The sequence below is a fragment of the Vicia villosa genome, linkage group LG6 (genome assembly GCF_029867415.1).
Source record: "Vicia villosa cultivar HV-30 ecotype Madison, WI linkage group LG6, Vvil1.0, whole genome shotgun sequence".
NCBI classification, from domain to species: domain Eukaryota; kingdom Viridiplantae; phylum Streptophyta; class Magnoliopsida; order Fabales; family Fabaceae; genus Vicia; species Vicia villosa.
In genome coordinates this window covers 743,515-769,141 of record NC_081185.1, presented here as the reverse complement: position 1 = coordinate 769,141, position 25,627 = coordinate 743,515, and the positions used below count along the sequence as shown (strand labels likewise).

The following is a 25,627-nucleotide window of genomic DNA, read 5'->3' as shown; positions in this document are numbered from 1 at the left end:
TAAAAAAATCAATTTTTTTTTATTTTTCAATTCTTAACCTCTTGACCTTTCTGCCAGTTTGTTTTTTGACTAGAATTTTCCAACTTTTGAAATTCTCAGAAGTTTCATCTTTAGTCTTCTAGATAAATTACCTATAACGTTTTGGAATAATCATCAACTATGAATGAAAAATACCATGCTTCTGAATGTGATGGACACCTTGCAGGCCCTCAAAGATCAATATGGATGTAATCCAGGGATCCATGTGATCTTTGTTTACCTTTATTGAACTACACTCTGCAAGATTTTCCAAGTACACATGGTTCACAAAACTTCAGCTTTTAGACTTTGCCTCCACCAATCCGGTTTTATTTCCCCAATTCGATTAGGCCCCTTTGCTGACATGACCCAATCTCATGTGTCAAATTTATGTCTTCGACAAATGTTTCGTGGATGCAACATCTGCAAAACCACTTACAACTTCAGCCTCAAGGGTATACAAGTCTTGTTTCTTCACGCCTCTCAAGACGTCTTTCGACCCCTTCGTGACTCTTAGGATACTTTTCTCTCCTAGGAAAATATATCCTTTCTTGTCGAATTCACCAAGAGAAATCAAATTTCTCTTCAAATCAGGAACACACCTGACTTCAATCAACAACCTTATTGATTCATCATGGAGCTTGAATCTCATAGATCCAACACCAGTAATCTTGCAAGCTTTGTTGTTTCCCAACAATACATATCCACCATTTTTTCACATAGTTCCTCGAACGAGTCTTTGTTTGGAGTCATGTGCCAAGTGCAACCTGAATCATAATCCACATTTTTACTTGAGTTGGTGCTTGAAACTAAAAGAACATCAAATGAGTCAAAATGATCTTGGACATGATTGTGTTGCCATTATCTTTACCTCAATGACCTTTCAGGCGTTTAGGGCACACTTTTCTTGTATGAGCCCCTTCTTACACTGATAACAACAAATACCAAATGCAACACCACTATAAGACTTTTGCTGACTTTTACCCTTCTTCTTGTCAAACTTGTCATATCTCTTTGTGAATTTCGCCTTAATTGACATCTATTTACCAATTGAAGATGGCTTGAGCTCTTTTTGTTTGTTCAATTTCTTAGAATACAAGGTTGATTGAACTTCTTCAAAGGTATGAGACTCTCTTCCATACAATAACGGGGCTTGATCTTCATCATTGACCTTGACATTGATATCTTCAAGATCAAGAATCAGCTTGTTGAATATATCCAACTGCTCAACCAAGACTTTGTCTCCACTAATCTTGAATGAATACAGAGCTTGCTTCAGGTAGAGGCGATTCACCAACAATTTGGTCATGTACAAGCTTTCGAGTTTCGACCACAAACTCACCGCTGTCGTCTCTTTTGAAACATATCGAAGAACCTTATGACCAAGGCTCAATACGATGGCGGTGTCGGCTTTCTCTAACATAGTCATTTTCTCCTTCTTTGTTAATGCAACATCCATGGCTGCGGCTCTCTTCAACGCTTATAACCAAGCCTGCTAAATCAATAGGTCTTCATCTTCAAGCGCCACGGACCAGAATTGTTCACTCTGGTGAACTTTTCAATCTCATACTTTGTTGACGTCATTCTTCTCAATGCTCACCACACCATTTGGTTATGAAATCAATGCCAAGAGCAAAGTATAATAGGTTTCTTTTCTTGGCAAGAAACCCATGAGGATAGGAAAGAGGGAAGCGAGAAGAATACAATGAAATTGATTATAAACTACTATTCTTTACTTTCTCTTTGAAACAAGATTAAAAGTGTTACAAAATAAAAAAAATAACCTCTCTCACCCTGATTAGGATTTACAGTGTGCAATGATGAGAGACTAGTATGCTATTTATAATAAAACTAATACACTAAAATAATGGGCTTTTACATGCAGACCCATTACACAAGCTAACTTAGGGAACAAACTAACTTAAACAATTGAGTTAAAAAAAACAGGCTCAATTTGACATGCTAACAATCCTAGCATTTCGACTACTGCATACTTGAGCATACTTCGACTACAGCATTGTAGACCTTCGATTACAACATGTAAAGAGACTTCGACGACATGTTAAAAGCTACCATTCAACTATACTAAAATTCGATCCAATATCTCACAAATAGTAATATTTAATCTATCATTATGAGAAACCAATATTCCAATTTTTATTATTATTTTATCACCATTGTCTATGCTAACATAACAAATTGCAACAAGGTTAAGAACCTCTAAATTAGAAATTAGACTTTATTTAAATAATATACTCTTTGATTCTTATTATAAAAGAAGAAAGTTTACTTTTTAAATTTATCTTTCTTTTCCCTAGTGCGATTTCTTTAATTCAATTGCCTTTTGAAAAAAAAATTCACCTTTCTTTTTAGATTCGTTGAATCAACAATGTATTTATTTTGTATTTAATTCAAATACATTGATTATCTATTGTATTAAAAAAAACAAATTTTTTCTTATAGTAATGATTGAATAGAGTAAAATTTATTAAACGGTTATAATATAAGTATTTATTATAAAAGTGTTTGTGCATAACTTATTTTTATAAATAAAATAAAACAAAAGAGATTTTTAATAAATAAATTCAAATAGATCTTTAATCTTGAAAAGTAGTACAAATTGCACTTTGAAAAATCTAAAACCATTGAAATAAAAAACATCCTACATCAAACTTTAACATGTAAAACAAAACAACAACAAAAAACATTAACTACACTAAAGTAATGCTAACATGTTTTGATTCTCATTCATGTTTTGATTCTCTTGAACTTGAACTCTTCCAGCATCCACTTCTCCCTCACAATGACTAACAATGTCAATAACTCCATCCTTAGAAACCTTTTCTGAATCCAAAGAAGCATCCATGTTGATATCATCTCCAACATAATCACTTCCACCAGAACTACTTTCTTCAGGAGTCTGTAATGAATCATGCATTTTTATGTCAACATCCACCAAAGACGAGTTTGGTTCCGGAAATTGTTGTTGCATTGGCATCGCGTCATCGATTACAATGTTTGTCTTTTGTTTATCGCGATAATCCTCCATTTCCGCTTTGTATCTCTCTTTATCCTTAATAGCCATCTCTTGATAAACCTTAATACCAATGAAACTTTATCATATTAGATGTATAGTATCTCAGACACCTGACACGATACTAACACTAACACATTAATAACTAGTACTACTAAAAAATACTAAAAACTAAACCAAATCAAACATCATAGTTAAAAATTGAATTAAACCGAACTAAACTGTGATTGATAGTTCACAAACTGATATTAACCGAACTTTATAAAAGTGGTTTAGTTCAGTTTATGAACTATCTGAAACAATTTGGTTTTTTCATGCGCGGTTAGGTTAAATTTAAGGACTCAATCTTTTTTTTCGTAAAATTTCTTTCAGACACGTCTTCAATATGAACTGTCTGATCGGTGCATACATCAAAACAAGTAATAAGACTTTATCGAGTAGCTTACCGTTTTCTCCGAGTCCTTCAAATTGTTCCATAGTTCACCGATCATTCTACTAATATCCTTGTCCATAGTTTGGTTTAGTAGCTTCAATCTTGCATGTTGCTCCGCGAAGAAGAAATTGTAACCACTTCGGTTAGGTTTTGGATGAGCCGGATCTCTTCTTTTTATCTCCGACTTCTTCCTCCTCCTCCGGCGACGTTGAACACCCAATGCAGTAGAGGCAACACTATTATTATTAATCATAATGCTTTTCGGAGACTCATATAGTACACCTTTGAGTGTTTCTGATCCTATCGAAACCGAAACTAGATATCCACTTTCAAACTTTCCATCAATAACTCCAGCAAGTGAAGAACCTGCAAAACAATTTAGTTAAGTGCTTATTTTCTTAAGCTATTTTTATTACAAGAGAAAAAATAAAGTTACCTTGAGGCAATTCAGAAGCATTATTAAGTCCTGGTTTTTGAAAGATAACTGATTGTGTTATTGGAGAAGGTTGCAAAAATTGTGTTATTGAAGGAGGAATTGACATGGTTGATTCATTATGCAAAGTATCTGGAAAAAAAATGAAATTTTCAATTTTTGTAAATTAGGGCATGGCTTAATTAATTAAAAAATAATTCATAAATAAATAATTCGATACAAATACACGAACCAGAAGGTGCAGGAGTCCAACGATTTGCTCTAAAATAGTAGATTTGTTCATAGTGATAAAGTAGTGAAGAATAGTATTTTCTGAGAACAAAGGAAGCATTTGTAGCTGTTGATGGAAAGTTGAAAGCCGCTGTTACTTCTTTCCATCTTCTCTCTTTCATAAGCTGCAACACAAATGATATTATTAGTCAATTAAATCAGCTCAGCTGATAGTTATGCAGACAGAAACATCAGCGCATAAGTTATTTTGACAATTAAATTATTAGGTTGAAATATTGAAAACAAAACACTCACAAAAAATAAATTGACGTCATAATTACCTTCTCAATCCCTCCACGAGAAGTCACTTCAATGAAGAGTTGACACAAATCTAGCTCTTTTCCTCCGATGATGGGAATCCTGAAATAAAATTTCACTTAAACACTAATATTTATCGGATACGAATTTCGAGTAATACAGTAATATGTAGTTAATGTAGCATCGATAACAATTTAAAAAAATAATAAAATGTATTCATGAGTCAGTGTTGTATAGATGTAAGACACTGCACCTATCATACCTCATAACATATATCTATGTTCAATGGATACTTTTTTTTTAATAAGCAATTGAATATAAGATATCGCACTAGGGGTGCAACCCTTACAACGAGAACTCACTAGGTAGCTTTGTTACAAAGTAATGGTAATTTATACCATTCATAAAAATTGATCCTACACGGAGATTCCCTATTGCTAATCCATCTCCAAGAAAGAAACAAAATATTTGATATCACCTCATCATGACTAAAAGAGCCGCTTTCAAAAATGATTATATTTCTCATGTTCAATGGATACTACTTTAGAGTAATACGGTGATATGTAGTTAATGTAGCATCGATAACAATTTGAAAAATGATAAAATGTATTCATGTGTTAGTGTTGTATAGATGTAAGACACTAACACATATCAGACATCATCAGAACATATATCTTTATTTAATGGATACAAGTTTAGAACAATACGATGATATGTCGTTAATATATAGCATCGAAAACAATTTGAAAAAGGATAAAATATATTCATGTATCGGTGTTGTATACATGAGAACACAGACACATATCAGACATCAAAATATATATCTATATTAAATTAATACAACTTTAGAGTAACACGGTGATATGTTGTTAATGTAGCATCGATAACCATTTGAAAAAGGACAAAATATATTCATGTGTTTAGATGTAAGACACTGACACATATCAGACATCATGACATTGACATGTATCAGATATGAATATGAGACCGGCTTTTATATGAAGTGTCAATGATATATTAACAGTATATATGCTTTGGGAAAATAAAATGCAACATATAATTTCTTATAATAAATGGAACCAACAATTGTAAATTGCAAAGTAGCAATTATAGTATAATTAAAATTGAAGATGAATATGAGAACTTACATGAACTTGGTGCCCATAGAAGCATGAAGCTTCTCCAAAGTAACCATGAATAGCTTTGGATTTGCCACAACATCATCATATTTTGCAATAGGTTCAGGATATGAATGAGAGATAGGAGTTATCACTTTCACAGGGAATTCATTCTTGTTCACAAAACATGTTGTTGATGCCATTAATTCAAAACTCCAAACCCTTCAATATCATCCTATCATCATACCATATCACCAACACAACAAATTTAATTTATTATAATCATAATTAGTGTTGCACTAATGAAGTATAAAGAAGAGATGTGAATGGGAATATAATTTATTATAATTTGCAATGTTCATTATGTTTTTCTTTTAAATGGTGTTTTGTTATTTATTTTTGTACCAATGTTTAATTATTGATGATAAAGAGAGATAATGAATTTACAGAAGAAGCAATGTAAAAGAAACAAAATTTGTTTTTGAATGAATGAGACTAAATGAATAAAATAATAGAAATGAGAAAAAAAAAATAAACTTACCAAATAGTAACTGAGAATTGAGAATTGATTATGAAAATGTTATTAAGATAAAGAAGAAGCTTAAGAATAAAACTCACTATTATTTTCTCTCTGTATTTTCTTAATAAGGGATAGAAATGAATGAATGGTGAAGAAAGTTAAAGTAATGGATTATAGTTTTATATGCATTTTTTTCAAAAGACAATATTATCCTTACTAAGTTAAGAATATGATTTCTTTGATCTTAGAAGAGAGGTATAAAGAAGTTTTCAATTGATATTATTTTTTTAATATATAAAAAGTAGTAATTAGTAAATTCACAAGAAAAATAAAGAAATTATAGAAAAATAAAATGTGAGGGTGAAATGAAGAAGTTAGGAATAGCAAAAATAACGTTTCTACGTTTGAAACAGCACAATGGTTATTATGAAACTAAATCAAATTGAAAATTAAAGGATAAGAATAAAAGATGCAAAAAAGAAACAATAAATAGAATATAGAGATATAAATGGGTGCCTAACAATATGTAATGTATTCATTTTTATTTGAATTGGTCTAAACCATACCCTTTTCTCGCATTGCCTTTTATATCTTGACATCTCATCCAAAACAAATATTGATGCTATATTAAAATTAAGAATTTATTCATTTAAAAATTAAGAATTAAAAAAAATTATATAATCTTCCTATTAAAAAAATTAAGAATTAAAAAATTAGAATTAAAAATTAATAGATATCTTGCCTATTAAAAAAATGATATAATCTTCCGCATGTTTTTTTTTCAATAAGCAATGGAATTAACGGGAGCAAAAGGGATGCTCCACCCCAATACAGAAATGTTACACTACAAAGCGTAAAAGAGGTTGGATGTTCCAACCATAGAAATTACATAACGGCAACTTTTTGTAAAAAGAATTAAGCCAACTCCAAGACACAAATACTATCCCCGACATACACTCTATGAAACTAAAGGACTCGTCTCTAAAAATGATAGTGTTACGCTTAAGCCACACTGTCCAAATAGTTGCCAACCAAACCACCGCCACCATGGCTCTTTTTGAAGGACAACTGATCTTAGCACAATTGTAAAAGAACTCTAAGAATTCCTCAAAAGAAAAAAACTCCCCAACTCCAAGCCACATAAAAACTCTACGCCAAATGCTAAGCGTCATTTCACATTCCGAAAAGAGATGCACGAGTGTTTCCTCCTCCGAATCACACAAAACACAAAAAGAGTCTCCTTCTTCATTTAAAATACCCCGGCTCACTAAATTGTCTTTAGTAGCAATTCTATTGTGGATGAATCTCCAACAAAAAAACAGAATTTTGGATGGCACTTTTATGTTCCAAATATTAGCAAGGGCCCTAGCCTTGTCAACATTCATCGGCGGACTCGATAGCTTTCCTTTGAAGAAAACGTAACAAGAATTAACCGAGAAACAACCTTCCGAGTTCAACCTCCATATGAACGTATCATCCTCTTCCTTTAAAAGAGGATTGCTGTTGAGAGTCGCGCAAAAATCCAACAAGGTTCGCTGCACCTCGCTACTATCATCTTCCGCATGTTGAATTTATAGTGTTACCTCCTCTTTAAATCCAAAATTAAAAATAAAAAAACAAAACAAAACTATACAATCAAAGTTTAAGATAAAACTAAAAAAAAAAGTTTAAGAGTTCTAAACTTTAAAATTTCACAACGAAGTCGAGACTACCAATCAGTCTAAAGTATATACTCACGGTTGTCACTGACTTGATTGTTGGAGTGTTTGTAAACACACTTCCACCCGTCGAGTGTATGAAAAAATCATGACAACAAATATTTATCAACAACAACATACAACAACAGTAAAGCATTGATTTGGAGGTGGTCGTTTATAGGGAAAATTACTCAATCCAATTGTAACTTTTACAAGTTCGGAAAAAATCCTCTATTTTACTTAAGTTAAGTTTTATTTGGTGGGTAATTTTCTCCCCGAAAATCATGTGAAAATCATGTGAATGAGGTTCGTCCAAAGATGCGTTTCCGAATTCTATGAGTAATTTTGGTTTTTCACTAGGGTGGAAAAAACAATTCCCCTCGAAATATTCAAAGAATTCTCTTTTCAACCTTAAAGGTGTGTTCAACACCCTTGAAAATTTAAACATGCCCATCATGTGTCACAAGATACATTTTCGGACGCACCTAAAAGAACACTAGTCTGTGTTTTTCTGAGATTCACGTAAAAAAATTGAATGAATCTGATGATATATCTATAATACACACATCAGTATTTTGTGAGTGAACCATCCTATTATACTCAAATTTAATTCAGATACACATTTTCGAAAATTTCCGAAGATGTACATCTAAAAATCTTATTTTGCTCTTTACCATCTATATTAATATCTCTCTAATTATGACTTGTCTTGCGAAATTTTTGTTTTTTTTAAACCAGAGTTTTTATAATGGCATATTACTACGTCGCGTCTTTAAATACAAATTAATATATTTTTTTGTCCCTTGTTTATATGCAATCGATGTTTGTGGATTCATAATCCATGAGTTAATATTTTTTCAAAAAAAATAAAATATAGATATTGCCAATAGAAAGCAATAGTTATTAAAGCAAAAACATGTCTAGTTATGTACATGTCGTTTAGGTGTAGGGGTGTTCGCGGTGCGGTTTGGGCGGTTTTGACGAAAAAAATCATCCGAACCGCAAGAGAAAAAATTGTGCGGTTTGATTTGGTTCGGTTGGCTTTTAAAAAAAATCCGAACCAAACCAAACCAAACTAATGCGGTTTGGTTTGGTTCGGTTTTTTATAAATATTTTATTGAACCATACATATACATATAGATGACAATATAACTTTGTATTTAGACATTCATACACTATCAAATAACAACAAAACTCGTCATATTTTGACAATAACTTTCTATTTAATTTGTAAAAATTAAATTAGACAAAAGTGGAATAATAAACATAAAATAATAGTATAAAACAATATAAAAATTATTAGAATGAAACAAAAAAATAGAAGAGCCGAGAGATTAGTGAAGGTGAAAAAGAAAAAACAAAAGAGTTGAATGATTAGAGAAGAAGATGTGCGATAAAAACGAAACTGAAATAGATAACATTTGCATATAGAAATGAGAAAGTGAAAAAGAAAGAATATAAGAGAGTAGAGATTATAGAAAAAGAGGGAAGATGTATTTGGCAAACAATGCGCGATAATGCTATTAGAGATTTGAGAAGATCGGGACTAAAATCATGTGTGTAAGGATGAGAAAATTGTTCGTAATCATAAGGTTAAGGTATTATAAATTTAAGTTTGGGTTGGATGTGAGTTAAGTAAAAGTTAGGTTGTAACATAATGCGGTTTGATTCGGTTTGGTTCGGTTTACAAAATACAAACCGCAAACCAAACCGAACCGTGCGGTTTTGTTAAAAAATGACTCAAACTAATCCGAACCAAATGCGGTTTTTTGCGGTTTCGGTTTTCTATTGGGTTGGTTTGGTTTTGATCACCCTATTTAGGTGTATATCTATTCTTGAATAACTCTATGATGGTTTCTCGACTGAATCCTTAGAGTAGTAAATAGAAGAGCCTGTTATAATTATATACATTGAGATTGAAATAGTTTTATACGAATGCAGAGAAACTTTTAGAAGATGGAATGAATACACACAAGACAGCATGATATATATACTGATCCAACTGTGTATGCAAGCTATTACAAAAGTGCTCTGTGCTCTATTTATCTACCTTGCATCAATATCAGTATTTAAGAAACACTTGCAAGATAAATGATAAAGATAGCTAAAGTAAAAAACACAGTAAGATAAATGATAAACACCATGAAACCTCTATAACATATTCATATCTTAGCCTGTCATTATCAATCAAATAAAAGTTTACATCCCCTTGGACACACTGATAATTGCTGTAATATTTCATTCTTTTTGTTTACATCTATACTAGATGAGCACTGAATTGTCATGATGCCTAATACTTTTGAATTCCGCATAACATATTCTACAAATTTAACATCACACTTTAAGCCTCTATAACATCTAAACAAACAAGTTCTTAGCCGAGATGAAAGACACTCCGGAACAATCTCTGGGTCCTCCCAATTCTTGTCATTGATTCCGTTTTTATTTTCTTTTTCCTAAGGCAAAACAAAACAAAGATTTAAAAAATAATAATTAATTAATAATGAAGTCGAATAAATTATGTATAATACATACCTCTTCATGAATGATAAGATGTTGAAGGTTTGGACTCTGTGGAAGCATTTTTACTATCAACTCCCACTTGGAATGCCATCTTTTAAAAACCAGCTCCATTTGAGTTAGATTGAAAAACATGGGGAGTTGGACATTCTTGAGGCGCGGTTTCTTCATGAATTACAAACTCAAAACATTAGAAAGAGAAATTAATTTTATATATATATATATATATATATATATATATATATATATATATATATATATATATATATATATATATATATATATATATATATAGGGAGCATATCAAGTGAGAGCATTTTTAAATGAGAGATGAGATGAAGAAATATCAACCAATAGATTCATCAAGAGAGAGAAATTAATAGTCTCATTCATTAATGTATTAACATTCTCTCTTGATGAATCCATCGGTTGATATTTCTTCCTCTCATCTCTCATTTAAAAATGCTCTCATTTGATATGCATATATATATATATATATATATATATATATATATATATATATATATATATATATATATATATATATATATATATATATATATATATATATATATATATATATATATATATATATATATATATATATATATATATATATATATATATATATATATATATATATATATATATATATATAAAACTTAAAGTGACAAAATCATACCTTGTTTATATTGAGAACAAGTTCCTTGGAATGGGAAAAGAATGGAATAAGTTGAGTATCAGAAATATTAGCTCTCAACAAGTTGGGAAAATATTTAATAATCCCTCTTGTTGATAGAATAGCTTTCGGCTTACCATATACGCATACTTTATTTGTTCGCAATTCCTCTACACCGGGAAAGGCTAAGAAAAAGCTGATTACATGTTTCTCAGATTTGAAATGGACAGAATCCAAATCAAGAGTTTTGATAGAGGAAGAAACATTTATTTCAGGAACGTATTCCTTAATGGAAACCATTGTCAGCTTAAGAACGGTGAGAGTCTTACAAGTGAGTATGTTAGAAAGCGTTTTCATCTCTAAAGATACTAACAAGAGGTCAAATTCTAGGGTTTGAACACCTCTTTGTGTTGCTGAGATGATAAGGCTATTGAAAATTTCAGGATCGGAGCATAGTAGACGGAATAATAGTAATGGCAAATTGTCGTCACGAGATTGCATGACTGAGCATACAGCATGATCTGAAAAGTAATCAAACATATTGAAAGTGGGGACAGAAAGCCATATTGGTTTCCATCTCTTCGAGAGGACGCTTGTTTTTACGGCTAATTCGGTTGGGAGAAAAGAGAGAATGTGACACAGAATTGAATCGGGAAGTTCACTAATCCTATCTTCTTCGGTTGAAGCCATTGGAGTCATGCTAGTATTGACGGTGAAGTAGTAAGTAGGATTTAGAGGCACTATGGTTTTATTATATACAAGGAGAGGAAAAAGTAGTTATTTTATTTTGGGTTCTAACTATTTCTGAAACATATAATAGGGTTTGGGATGATGAACTTTTCAATTTTTTTAGCCCAACAACAACTTATTAGTTATGTTTTTTTTACAACACGTTAATTAATTAATAAAAATATATCTCAAAACCCTAATCATACATTAATCTTTATAAATATCGAAATCAATTAATAAAAATGCACTTTATAATATTTAAAATTAATATAATTAATTATATGTATCTTATTATTCAAAAGTTAAACAATTACATAGATGATAATGGATTTAGTAATACGCTTTTGGCTAAATTACAGTTTTGGTCCTTTAATTTGGTCAATTCACGAAATCAATCCTTTTATATATTTTTTAAATAGTTTTGGTCCCCCGTGGCCATTTTTTAAATAAAAAATATTGTTGTGTACTATTTTTTAAATATGTGGCATGCTTTTTTAACTTTGCATGAGAAATATTAATTATTTATTGCATTTTCGATGATGTTTTATTCATTTTGTCGCCTTCTTTGATCCTCTTCATCATCTTTAGTTTGTGAAGCTATGAAAAAGAAATACAAAGGTGGATGAAGTTTCCACAATAACTTCATACTTCTTCTTTTTTTTCATAGTTACGCAAACTATATGTACGATAGCCACGCATGCGCTTTGTTAAGGTGGTGAAGACGAATATGAAAAAATCATGACAACAAACATTTATCAACAACAACATACAACAACAGTAAAGCATTGATTTGGAGGTGGTCGTTTATAGGGAAAATTACTCAATCCAATTGTAACTTTTACAAGTTTGGAAAAAACCCTCTGTTTTACTTAAGTTAAGTTTTATTTGGTGGGTAATTTTCTCCCCGAAAATCATGTGAAACATAACAACAACAACATATACGAAAACGAGAAAATAGAAGAATACCTTCATGTATGACGAACAAGATAAATTGTTATCACTTATCTGAAAAACACTCATATATAATAGGAAAGCTAATGACGAAGAACAAGATTGACAGCTAGTCTGTAGAATAGGAAAGCTAATGACGAAGAAAAAGAGAAGAAATGAGTGTTAGGGTTTTGTTGTGAAGGTTACTACAATAATGTCAAGAAGCGAGAGTTTATTCGCTTATATATAGATAAACTTGTAACAACGGTTGTACAAAAAAACCGTAGTGATGATATCCCTTTTATTTTTTTTAAACTAAATAAAAAAGAAAAGGTGCGCCTTAACGTTAAAGGAATAAAATATTTTAGGACGCTAAGGTTCAAACTCATGAAAGCTTGCTTTTATCACCACGGTGAGCCTAACAACTATTATTGTATCCTGTTCTGGACTAGCCCAACTGCTCGTTGCGAACATATCCTAAGAATTTTTAATTTAAAAGTTAAAAAAAAATGTTAGCGCTTGAGAGTTGAGATGTCACCACGGTGTTTGAAAAACCGTAGTGACTTGGATATTGTTGTTTGCGCATTTTATAGTAGTGTATAAAAGTTGTTATCCTTCTCTAGTCAATTCATAATATTCTTTGCCTTCATTTTCGGAGTTGCACTTGACATCACATAATCTGCTCAGTCAATCTCCAAATTTGATGAAGTGGATATTTCATTTGTTTGATCCTTATCAATGCCAAATGCATTCTTGATCGTGTTCTAAATAAAATCTTCAACATGATAGTTTCTTCGATCATATTTGAAATAGTACTAAGGGAGATAGTACTAGGAATTACATAAGACTCTCCATGATGAATCCACATAGTGAATCCTTTCGGAAATTGTGACGCATTTGGTCAAACATGACACTCTTACTTTGTGCTTTTTTAGCGAAAATTTCTTTACCCACCTCCCTATGGGGGTCACCCCCGGCGAAAACCCCAGATTACCCCTGCTTCGGAAGTTCATTTCCGAAGTTTTTTTTTTTAAAAAAAAATTTCAGACTTCGGAAGTGCATCTCCGAAAACACCTCATGGAGGGTGTTTTCGGAGATGCACTTCCGAAAACACCTTTTTTCAGATTTTGGGGGGTTTCGGAAATCAACTTTCGAATTATGCAGAAACTGTGTTTTTTTTATGTTTTTGGAAATAGTCTCGTATTTTTAATTAAAGGAAGCCGGGAAATAAAATAAGCGCATATAAACAGAATTCTACTAATATGATAAAAATAGTAATATATACAAACCGATCCAAATCCAAATAATAATAGTGTGCTAAAGATACAATTCGAAAACAAAAAGAAATAAACCTGACCACTACTGGGTATGCATAACCCTCTCTCCCTGGGACCTCCTCTGCCGCCTATATGCCGCCGCACGGCCTGCATCAGTGACGATCATCTCCATCACGGCGACTGCCTTTGGACCGCCCTGATGAACGACACCTCGATCCAACGCGTCCCGCCCAAGCATCTCTATCCGCTGGCAGATGGGCAGGAGGTCAATGGCGTGGTCATCCTCGGCCTGCTGGTTCTCCAAGATCTCCTTGTGTGCTGGCCTAGGAGCGCCGGGAACGTCGGGTCTCAGCAGAGGATGTGACACTCGGTAGAACCATGTGACGTATCCCTCCACACTGTGCCAGTCCTGGGTGACCCGAGTGCGACGATACTCCTCCGGTACCACATGACGCTCCCAATCCTCAAATATGGTAGTGAGCTGCACTTGGGTCACTGTGTCGGGAGCAGCCTCAAAGGGTGACCTGAGTATCATCTGCACAAATCCGAACTGCCGCATGCACCGCTCAGGGAGATACCGGACCATGATGCCGGTCCCGCATGCCAACCAGCCAGAATATAGAGATATGTCGTTAAAGGGGACAATCTGAGTGTAGTCGCTGAATGGCCTCCAGGGGACGTCATCGTGCATCGTGCGGTCCAAGTACCCACGGCAGTGTTTTAAAAACCAGACCGAACCGGTCAGTCGGATCGGTTGAACCGGGAACCGGCTAGATAATCGATCTGGTTCAATAGCTGGATCGGAAATGTCATTGAACCGGTGTGAACCGGTCAAAACCGGTGTAAATCGCTAAAACCGGCGATTTTTGTGAACCGGTGGTTTAAATGCATTTTCATTTTTTTTTATATTTTTTTATTTTAAAAAATTAAAACAATGTCATTTTGACTATTTTAATTAAAAATTAAAATAAAAAATTTAAAAAAATGGTTCTAGATGCAATTGATTTTGTTACAGATGATTTTGATATTGAAGAAGGAGATCTCAACATTGAAACAATTTTTCTTTTATTGAAATTAAATTTAGTAGACAATGAAATTATTTTGTTATAAATTATTCAATTAAATTTTGTTGCGATTAAACTTTTGTTTATATTTTATAATTATGTACTATTTGATTGTGTGTGATACTTGTGTGTAAAATTTAAATTTAAATTATGAACTTGTGAATTTTTTTATAATATGATGTTTTCAAAAAATTTAAGTACTAGTTATATTTTGTAGGGATTGAATCATCCGGTTCGACAGATTTTATACGTATATAATTTTGTTATAACGACCGGTCTATTCAACCGAGTTATCCGGTTTAACCCGGTTTAGTCATGCGGTTCGACCAATGACCTAGTGGTTCGACCAATAAACCAGTGACTCAGTACCCTCATCGGTTTGATGTCCGATCCGATTTTTAAAACAGTGAATCACGGTATGGTCCCACCGCATTGTTCCCCCTCTGGAGAACGTATCTGGCGGCCCTGGGCATGGCGTCAACGTACGCAGGATCGATGTGGAAGCCGTGGATGCGGGAGAAGTAGGAGATGATTCAGCTCTGAAACACAAACACGATAATGTATTAAAAATAAATACGAAACATAAATAAATACAAAACAATTAAAATGAAACGTACCGTAAGTAGTGTGCAGGATCCGACCAACTGCCTCGTCCTCCAGTTGGAGGCCTCATTCAGCTTCTGGTATAGGTATGCCAGAGTAGCTGCCCCCCAGTTCCACTAGTGAACGGTAGTCAGGTCCATGAAGTAGCGGAGGTAGGTCACGTCGACGTACCTTGCACTCTTGTCCACAAAGACTACAGCGCCTACCACATGCATGTACCAGCACCGGAGAGCGCAGCCACGGTGATACTGTGTAAATAGCTCGTCACCCTCCTGCTCGGCATCGGCCGCCGCGTCCAGGTTGAGCTCGAAATAGCGGCTCAGTATGGTGAACCGGATATGAGGCCCAGATGTCGTGATGCACTCGAAGTCAGCAACTTCGGGCTCCTTGCCCAAATAGAGCGCCATCCACTGACTGGCTTCGACCCTCTGGATCCGGGAGTGGGTCAACAGCGGACCCCTGATCGGCAGGTGGAGAAGACACTACACGTCATGCAAGGTGATTGGCATCTCCCCAACCGACAAGTGGAAAGAAGACGTCTCCTTGTGCCAGCACTCCATAAAGGCCCCCTGCATGCCGTGGCTGATGGTGGTGTACCCCGTCATGCAGAGCCCACTAAGCCCTGAAGCTCTCATCGAGTCGTTAAACCACTCAGCAGTCGGTTTAAACAGATTGAAAATCTTCCGGGCGTGGTTCACCATTTTCAACGGCTCTCTCTCCTGTTACAAAAAAAACAAATAAAAGCGTATGTTAAATAGACCGTTAAGAAAATATCGAATAAACGTCTAAATTATAAACGGTTAAATAATGTAGTCAGGCAAATTATAAAAAATACCTCTCTCTCCCAGATACGCCGAGCGACGTGATCGTGGTAGGTAATCAGCACGGAAGTGTCAATGGGCCCTCCCGGGTAGCTGTCCTCCTGCTCATCCTCCTCCCCGAGTGGAGGGTCAACATCCGGTACCCCCTCCGCCTCGTGGTATGGCACTGCCACCTCCTCCTCCTCCTCTCGCTGGCGGGAAGAAGATACCCGAGCCAGCCGACTCCTAGATCCAGATGTAGAGGTACCCTCGCCCATCTCCACGGGAACTCGCACACGTCGTCCCCGGCCCTGCCCCCGTCCCTGTGTCGACGCCAGCTGCGCCGCCGCCCGCTCGCGTCTAGCCGACGCAGTCTGGGTCTCTCTACCCTGTCTGATGCGTGCTGGTTGGTTGCCTGACATGTTCCTGTAAACAATTGAAATCGATTAATATGCGAGACAACAGAAAAAACTAAAAAAAATTGCACTTCTGATACAATTCGGAAGTTCATTTCCGAAACTGGGAATAGAGGTGTTTTCGGAAATGAACTTCCGAAACACCCCTGCGAAGAAGTTCTCTGCAACTTCCAATGGCAGACCCCAAAATCATAAATCAAAACTACTTTTATGCCTACTAAACAACCTAATATCAGTACCAACCTATCTTAATGTGATTTTTTCAATTTCTAAACACCCTAATAGAGTAATGAATAATGGATCTAAAAATTGAAAAAAAATGATAAACTTACCAATTAGTGTTTGAGATTATTTAGGTTGAGATTGGAAGAAGACTTTGGCAATCTCTTTGACTTCACACTTGCTTGTTGCAAAAATTTTGAAAGAGGATGAGTTTGGAAGAAGATTAGGGTAAATGAATGGGGGAGGTGGACTGTTTTGCTTAATCTGCAAAACGCGCAGTATTTCGAAAATGAACTTCCGAAATGCTGTTTTCGGAAATGAACTTCCGAAAGAACACAATTTTTTCAAAAAAAAAGGCGCTTTCGAAGATGCATCTCCGAAAACACCTTTTTCTTGCATTTCGAAAATGCATTTCCGAAGTCAGAGGTAGTTTGGGTTTTTCACCAGAGGTGACCTAGAAGGTTGGGAGGTGGCCAAAGAATTTTCCTTTTTAGCCACAATGTTTAGAAGGACATATTACTACATTTTTTTATGCATCTTTAAATGCAAAATTAATGGATTTTTTTTATCCCTTGCTCATATGCAGTTGATGTTTGTGGATTCATACTCCATGACTTAATCTTTTAATATATATATATATATATATATATATATATATATATATATATATATATATATATATATATATATATATATATATATTGTCAATACAAAGCAATATAGTTATTAAAGAAAAACATGTCTAGTTATGACATGTCGTTTATGTGTATATCCAATATTCAAGAACTCTAGTACCACTTAATAAAAAGAAATCGCCACATATTTGCATACTCACTTTAGTTTTTTATTTTAAACCTTAACTTCTCTTTTTTACTAACGGTTATATATGGTGGTTTACATATTTTTCATTCCATTATTTTTTTAGGTAAATTCTTTGGTACCCATAAATTCAAGTTGGGTACCGATACTTTTAGTATAAACTATTATTAAATGTTAATTTATTTTAAAATAAATAAGTGACATGGCATGAAATTATAGCATTTGATTGGTTGAAGGTATCGGTACCCATCTAAACTCAAGGGTACCGGAGTCTTCACCTATTTTTTATTATTTTATAAGTAATTTTAAGTTAAATTAAAATAAAACAAAAATAATAATAATAATACGATTTATATTTTATGCGCGTGGACACTAAAACAATAAACAGACGGACACTCCTATACACGTCTGGACGATAGTCGTTTATAATTTATTTATTAGACCGATTTTAGTATTATTTAGAATTCTGGCCGGTGATGTTCTGATAGAATTCCATGACAATTTCATCAGAGACATCAAGACTATATATCAACCTTGTCAAGCTAGCAAAAATATCAGTGAGTCTCTCAATGACAAGTTGGCATGTTAGCAAAAATATCAGTGAGTCTCTCAATTGATTATGTTTGGGAGTTTGGAGGAAAGGGGAGGGGAGGGCTTTAAAAAATAAGAAGAATTGGGTGAAAAGAATAAAAGGATTTTGAGTAGGAGGGTTTTGGAGGGTTTGGTTTTATTCATAACACCAAAAACCCCATAAAATGAGGGAACTCAAAAATTGTATTGAAGGAGGGTTTTGGAGGGTTTTGAAGGGCTTATATAAATTTTCCAAATATCTTTTAGGTTGTTATACTATTTTGAAAATTAAAAATTTTGTAATGATTATGACACTTTTATCATTCTAAACAAAATCATTTTTTCAAAAAATGTCAAATATTTCTCTATATTTTTTTAAAAATTCGTTTTCGGAAGCCTTCCCCTCCCCTCCCCTCCAAACTCGCAAACATGCATTGTTTGATAAAATTATTCCATTTTTTGTTTTCTGAAATCATATGGCTATTTTCACACACTTTATACTCATCACTCAGTGCAGAAAAGAAAATGCTTTCTTTCAAATATAAGTGTTTCAAATAGCATTAAATCTCTCAATCATAATTGTAGAATCTCACAAAATACTAGACAGGCAAGAATTATACAAATACTAATACTTTGAAACAGCATAAGCTATTCTTAATAGGGTTTGGGAATTGGTATGGTGGACTTTTCACTTTTTATGTCCAACAACAAGTTATTAGTTTTTTTTTGGTTACAACATCTTATTATTAGTTAGTTAATAAAAATATAAGACTTGGATTATTGAATAGTCTTCTCTTCCTTTCAAACGGTAGATTAAAACAGTTAATCTTCTCTTCGCAAACAAAAACTTTTAAACGATTAGTCTTTAAGCTCTTAAATCTTACAAACTTTTATCATGGAATGAGTTCACGAAACTTAAGTCTTGGTTTTATACAGGCTGACCAGTAACTTATAAGATTTGAATATCGGCCTAATCTCAAACCTCACAGGCTGACCAAAAACCTAATGAGATTTTACCACAAGTTAATCTTAAACTTAAAGAGAATGAATCACACAATTCCTAAACCAAAACTTTTACGAGTTTAACTTCTAACACAAACAAAAATCTCTAAATGGATATTATTCAACTAATGTATAAAACAAATCCTTGGTGAATTTTACTCCCTCGGTCCCAAAATATAAGAGAAAAAAAATGCATTTTTCTTGTCCCAAAATATAAGAGAAAAAAATCATCTTTTATTTCTTTCAAGGTAAAATTCAATGCAAATTGCATTAAACTTACATTCTCTCTCATCATTTCTATAACCAACAATCAATTAGAATTTTTTTTACATCTTTCAAAACACTTTATTTCAAGAAAACCTTAAATCAAATGATTGTATTTTTACTTTTCTTAATAAGCATTATTTTGTTTTTTTCTCTTATAATTTGGGACGGTGGAAGTACAATTCTACCCTTTCAAAATTATAGAATATTCTCACTCACAAAAGGACTTTTATCACAAAGGCACTATGGCTAAAATATTAGTGAGAGAAAGTAAACAAAAAGTTTAGAGAAAGTGTGAGTTGTGTCAAAACACGATTCTGTATGAAATGAAATGAGAGAATGGACCTCTATTTATTGGCTAGAGGTTGGCTCAAAAAGGAATTTCAAATAAAAGTATTTTATGACAATCTAATTGATTGGCACTTGATTACAATCGATTAGAAGTTTGAAATATAATTGATTGTAAGTTTAAAAAAGAAAGTAAAAGATATCTAAATGTTGTACATCATTAAGGCATTGTCCTAATCGCTTGGGAATAAATTTTGAATTGAGTTAATCGATTAGAAAAAGTGTTAATCAATTAGATAGGTCAAAATTGTGTTTATAGCTATTTTGGCAGTTCTTAACTCATCTCACACAACTTCAAGATGTTTTTGAAGATATTTTCTTTGGTAAAAACAATTTGAAAATATATTTTAGTGTGTGCGTGCGCTTTAGCCATGCACTTTTATGATAAAACTCTTATGCTTTACAATTGGTTCACTCACTACTAATTTAGGAGGATTCTTAACACTCCAAGACTTTGCTAGATGTTTTCTCTTTGCAAACACTTACTTGAGTAGCCTGAGATGAGACATTAGTTACATTGCATTTGATTGCCATCATCGGATAGTCAAGTCCCATCACACCCTAATACTTAGGCTTGCATCTTTATCCACTTAATCGTTTATGCTTGACTTATCAGAAGACATTAGTCGTCATTATCAAAAGTTGGTTTCCTTGTTAAAAAAAATATCACCAGCAAAACAGGGTTCGACAAAAGTGTGGCCTATGCTAGTATTACCGAGGCGCCACTGTACTGGCCAAAAATTAATGGTGTGCATGTTCCTCCTGCGAGGGCAGGAAGATTCAGAGGCTTTAGTAGATGTATAAAAAATAATAATGGTTAGGACTTGCCCTCATCGGCAAGAAAAGTTGTACATTTGGTGTTTTTGGTGGTTCAAAAGATCTGCTCATGTGAGGTGAGAGGCGTTAAACGTAACGTGAGACTTTACGGTAACACTGCGTGTGTCATGTAGCAGTTAAGAGTTGTCCTTTCTCCCTTTAGGAGAGAGGTATTTATAGAGGCTTTTTGGACATAAGGTTTAGAAAACCCCTAGGGCGATAACTGCTCCCTCGTGACTATGGGAGACTGTTGACCCCGATTCTCAAGGGAATCTTAGTGGACTCTTTTTCCCCTGACTAATATAAGATAACAGTATTATACATATCATTGGTCCCAAGGGGAAGCTCCTCCGTTCTTTGAGGACGTTGCGAACACATGATTCTCCCTTGTTTAAGACTCTCAGAAATATAACACTACATATTTCTAAGGTCTCTATTGGCATAAAACTTGTATAAATAAGGGTCTTTCATCTCATCTTTTAAAGAAAATCACATCACACCAGAATGAGGATATATTAGTATGTCACCTTTGTCTACTTCAATGGCATGAAGGTCTCACTTGAATCCAGAGTCACGGAGTATACCTCTCTTGTAGATCTGAAACACATACTATAGAATCTCCTAGAATACTCATACAATCGAATAGTTGTAAAACTCGAGTATTGTTCACACACAATTGACAACAAAGAAAATATTCAATTCACTAAGTTTGAGTTGAAGACAGATGAATATTTAAGAGTTATGTGAAGTACATTTCACTGTCACGAAACAAAAATGTCTAATCGAGTTGGATGCGAAAATTGCGAGATTTATCAAAGATATTCTGAAGATGTTGAAACATCCTACTTCATGAAGAAATGTATTGTTCAATTTACGTTAACGATTATCTATGTAATAGTTTGTTTTTTTTATGTATGTCATAACAATTATCAATGCTAATTTATCTGTGTTTTTGCATATGTTTCGTTTCTGCATTTCTTCTTGGTTTAGTGAATTCCGAATATGCATTTCTGTAGGTACTAAAAGATGCATTTCCAAATTATATTTTGCCATAACTTTAGAGTCAGGTTAAAAAAGGAATATATTATGTATGAATGGAGTGCGTCAAGATATGCATTTCCGAATTCCAGTGTAATTTTGGTTTTTCATTTGGGTGGGAATAACAATTCCCCTCAAAATATTCTAGAATATTGGGTCGGACTTGTTTTGGTAGCCGAGATGAATTGTGGCCCAAATCAAATGAACGGCTAGAGACAAACCTAACTGACAAACATTCGCTTCTTTCTTCCGCGACGGCGCTACTCCATCTCCGGCGACGCAACCGTTCTCTCCGTCACCGAGCACACGGGCGCAACTCTCTCTGGGTAATCCTACAACCAACACCTCACTCCCACTCGTTAATCTCATAGTGTTCTAAATTGCTCTATTATCGTTGATTTGATTTCATCGATGTGATTTTTATCATAGATTTCGATTTGATGAATAATTTTGAATCTTGATGGAAACAGTGAATCAGTGGTTGGAAGATGAATTCGAATCTGCCGCAATCGAGTTCTAGCGAAGGAAGGGAAGATGATGATTCTTCACTCTCTGAATTCTTAGCTTCCTTGATCGATTATACTCCCACTGTCAGTTTTTACTTAATTCTTCAATTCAGTTTCATTTGAATATGTTCAAATAATAATGCATATAATATCCATATTACTGTGATTGTTTTAGATACCTGATGAGTTGGTTGAGCATTACTTGGCTAAGAGTGGCTTTCAATGTCCTGATGTTAGATTGTGAGTGTCTCTTTTCTTTTTTATATTCATATTGTTTGTCACTTTAGGTTAATCTTGTTAATTGTTGAGTATTATCTGTTGACATAAATGCATAATGGACTGTAAAGAATTTGAGATTGTTGTACATAGTATTGATTTGAGAGTGGAAATGAGATTAAATCATTAATGCGATGTGGAAAATATAAAGTAAGTGTAGTAGAGATCAGGATGTTGCGTTGGATATGTGGTAAGACTAAACAAGATAAGATTAGAAATTATAATATTAGATAGAGTGTTGGGGTAACAACTATAGTAGAAAAGGTGGTGGAAAATTGAAAATAGACTTAGGTGGTTTGAGCATGTAGAGAGAAGACTTGTATATTCTGTGCTAAGGAGAGTAAATCAGATGGAGAGGAGTCAAACAGGTAGAGGTAGAAAAAGACCTAGAAAAACTATAAGATAAGGTATTAAGAAATATCTCAAGATTAACGATCTGGATAAAAACACCGTGCTGAATAGAACATTATGGTGGAAGTTGATTAATGTAGCCGACCTCACTTAGTGGAAAAAGGCTTGTCTGTTGTAATGTTGAAAATATAAAATAACACTTATTTTGGGACATATTTCTTTTGTTACTGTGATACTTAAATTATTAACATAAGAATGAGAGAGTACTAACTTTATGTTAGTGAGTTTTATGCTTTATCATGGGATTTTTGTGCAAGCATGCCTTAGGGTAGGACCCTATGCAATCTAAACCTGTTATTTATCATGCTTTCGGGTTTATTCTGTGTGAGTGTGAGGAGCTGAGGGCTAACACTCTAGTAAGTATGCCTTAGGGTAGGACCCTATGCAATCTAAGTAACCTCTTTCTGAAGCATCTACCATCATTTTCAGAGTATTTGTGTTGTATATAAATATTGGATATTTGATTTTCGAAACTAATATGGGTGCATGATATTAGCATTTAGCTTTCGTTTTTATGATATGTTATTTTCGTAAGACGTTGCTTCGTCTTATGTTAATCTTTCTTACACTTTATTTGAAATCCTAAATCTTTATGGAAATCTTTTTTTTATTTGGTTGCATATATGGAATCTATCTGATCATGTTGCAGTCAGTTTATGTGAAAGAAATGCGGGTTGTCTGTTTTAAACCCGTTTAGTTTATGTCAAAGAATGATGATGTATGTAAATCATGGTGTTGCTCGGAGTTTCTATCTGATCATGTTGCAGTCAGTATATGTGAAATGAGAGTTATCAGTTTAAACCCATTTAACTAATGTTAAAGAATGATGATTCATGCAAATTATGGTGTTGCTCTGAGTTTCTAGCCTTTGTTTTCTTTTTCTCTCCACTCATAGGGGTTCAACATTTCTTCCCTTTTGGTTGACTGGTGTTGTTGACTGATTTATTTTTACTCAAGTTTGAATCTTAGCTATTGTATTTCTTGTTCATATTCCAATATTTCAGGACTAGATTAGTAGCCGTTGCCACTCAGAAGTTTGTTGCAGAAGTTGCAGGCGATGCTCTCCAGTATATTCTTCTTGCTTTTTCTCGTAGACAAATCTCAATCTTGTTTTATTTAAAATTATTTTACCTTGAATAACTTCATTGCAGCCAATTATTTATGTGCGTTGTAAATCTTTTTCTAGTTTTTTGAAAGAAGTATTTTACTTTTGGCAAAAAAAGTTGTTGATGCATGCGGACGAAGTCGATGAATGGCTGGTGAAATTTTTTTGTTAATTTTTATGATTGTGTTTCTACGGCACTTTATAGGATAACACACAACAAAACTCAATTTAATTTTTTTTGAATAATTGAACTTAATTTTTGTGCTTCTGTTCCCTTCTATTGTAAAGGTCCACTAATCAATGCACACTCAAGAATATAGTTTGTGTTTCTATCCCCTTCTTTTGAAAGTGCGTTAAAATCTCTTTTGATCTTAGTTATGAATACTGAAGTACATTATTAATTGACATTTAGTTGCTCTGTTTATCTTTTACGTGTCTATATGCGAGTGTTGTGATTTCACCTTGGGTTACCTGTAGGCATTGCAAAGCAAGGCAAGCACAAATTCCAAAAGACAAAAGGGACAGGCAACAGAAGGTTGAGTATTTTGATGTATTTAAATCTGGTTTTATCTATACACGTTCATTGTGTGTATGTCTAGTCCTGACACTTCATTATGGCAGGAGAGACGCCTAGTTATGACAATGGAAGATCTATCGAAGGCACTACGTGAGGTAAGAAAAGTTGTTTCGTTTTAAAAGGGGTGAAGTCAGCTACTTATTTATGAGTCTAGTATGGCCTGTTAGTGTATTTTAATTTAAGGTCTATTTCATGTTAATGCCTTTAAGTAAGGCATTAACCTATCTCTGAATAGGTTAAATTATTAACAGGCCGATGAAGATTAATCCTATGTAATAATAATAGACTTCAAATTACAAAAATTTAAACCACACCCATTGAAGGTTATGAGACATCAGGATGGATGATCTGATTAGGCTTTTGTTTAGGGTCTGATGATCTGATTCTTTATAGATGAGACTTGACATAGATGTCTTTTAAAAGCCTATTTTTCATTAAGGTTTTTAAGTTAGACTATAATTACCATTAGATAAGCTTGGAGGTTTAAGTATGTTCAGTTTCACGTTTGAAGGATGCATAAAATTGATTCATCGATTGTATCGATATGTTAATGTTTCCTTACATATTATTCTCTTGTTATCTTTTATGAACAGTATGGTGTGAATATAAGGCACCAAGAATATTTCGCCGACAGCCCTTCTACTGGAATGGACCCTGCTACTCGAGATGAATGAGTACTTTCTTGAAGCTTTTATGAACTATTTCATTGATGCGCCAACTATAGCAGCATCTTCTCGAAGCTTCGTTAGTACTGCAATTGTACACACTAAAACAATGTACTTGTCTTTGTAAAAAAAGATAGAAACGATGCACTTGTCTAATGTTTCTTATTTCTTCTTAATGTTAATTGTATCGTATTTCCTTTTGGCTCTAA

General features: G+C 33.7%; 3 protein-coding genes across 4 annotated transcripts; 1 reads left to right on the top strand and 2 right to left on the bottom strand.

The window, feature by feature from the left end:
- Nucleotides 1-2,646: 2,646 nt before the first annotated feature.
- On the bottom strand, nucleotides 2,647-6,215 carry LOC131611095 (high mobility group B protein 15-like). 2 transcript variants are annotated; one of them, XM_058883216.1, is made up of 7 exons: nucleotides 6,106-6,215; nucleotides 5,595-5,799; nucleotides 4,470-4,548; nucleotides 4,151-4,313; nucleotides 3,922-4,050; nucleotides 3,499-3,851; nucleotides 2,647-3,115 (listed from the first exon to the last, which is right to left on the bottom strand). In XM_058883216.1, the coding sequence occupies exons 2-7, from the start codon at nucleotides 5,765-5,767 to the stop codon at nucleotides 2,735-2,737; spliced, it is 1,278 nt and encodes a 425-aa protein (XP_058739199.1). In that variant the 5' UTR covers nucleotides 5,768-5,799; nucleotides 6,106-6,215; the 3' UTR covers nucleotides 2,647-2,734. The 2 variants fall into 2 exon arrangements, with proteins under 2 accessions (XP_058739199.1, XP_058739200.1); XM_058883217.1 differs by lacking the exon at nucleotides 6,106-6,215 and having other exon boundaries at nucleotides 5,595-5,898.
- Nucleotides 6,216-9,964: 3,749 nt separating this feature from the next.
- Nucleotides 9,965-11,679, bottom strand: LOC131611030 (F-box/FBD/LRR-repeat protein At3g52680-like). The gene is made up of 3 exons (XM_058883156.1): nucleotides 10,984-11,679; nucleotides 10,317-10,466; nucleotides 9,965-10,237 (listed from the first exon to the last, which is right to left on the bottom strand). Exons 1-3 carry the CDS (start codon nucleotides 11,677-11,679, stop codon nucleotides 9,965-9,967), a joined length of 1,119 nt encoding a protein of 372 aa, XP_058739139.1.
- A 10,336-nt stretch (nucleotides 11,680-22,015) lies between these two features.
- Nucleotides 22,016-25,627, top strand: LOC131608703 (transcription initiation factor TFIID subunit 10). Its single transcript, XM_058880216.1, has 7 exons — nucleotides 22,016-22,204; nucleotides 22,349-22,468; nucleotides 22,560-22,624; nucleotides 24,076-24,138; nucleotides 24,654-24,711; nucleotides 24,798-24,848; nucleotides 25,347-25,627. Exons 2-7 carry the CDS (start codon nucleotides 22,367-22,369, stop codon nucleotides 25,425-25,427), a joined length of 420 nt encoding a protein of 139 aa, XP_058736199.1. The 5' UTR covers nucleotides 22,016-22,204; nucleotides 22,349-22,366; the 3' UTR covers nucleotides 25,428-25,627.

Excerpts from the sequence above, each read along its gene's own strand:
- LOC131611095 (XM_058883216.1), bottom strand. The coding sequence starts at position 5,767 with ATGGCATCAACAACATGTTTTGTGAACAAGAATGAATTCCCTGTGAAA. Across the intron at positions 4,314-4,469 it reads CTCGTGGAGGGATTGAGAAG|CTTATGAAAGAGAGAAGATG; the intron begins GTAATTATGACG and ends TTTGTGTTGCAG. Across the intron at positions 3,116-3,498 it reads TGAAGGACTCGGAGAAAACG|GTTTATCAAGAGATGGCTAT; the intron begins GTAAGCTACTCG and ends ATTGGTATTAAG.
- LOC131611030 (XM_058883156.1), bottom strand. The coding sequence starts at position 11,679 with ATGACTCCAATGGCTTCAACCGAAGAAGATAGGATTAGTGAACTTCCC. Across the intron at positions 10,467-10,983 it reads TTGTTCTCAATATAAACAAG|AAACCGCGCCTCAAGAATGT; the intron begins GTATGATTTTGT and ends TAATTCATGAAG. Across the intron at positions 10,238-10,316 it reads ATCTTATCATTCATGAAGAG|GAAAAAGAAAATAAAAACGG; the intron begins GTATGTATTATA and ends GTTTTGCCTTAG.
- LOC131608703 (XM_058880216.1), top strand. The coding sequence starts at position 22,367 with ATGAATTCGAATCTGCCGCAATCGAGTTCTAGCGAAGGAAGGGAAGAT. Across the intron at positions 22,625-24,075 it reads CAATGTCCTGATGTTAGATT|GACTAGATTAGTAGCCGTTG; the intron begins GTGAGTGTCTCT and ends CCAATATTTCAG. Across the intron at positions 24,712-24,797 it reads AAAGGGACAGGCAACAGAAG|GAGAGACGCCTAGTTATGAC; the intron begins GTTGAGTATTTT and ends TCATTATGGCAG.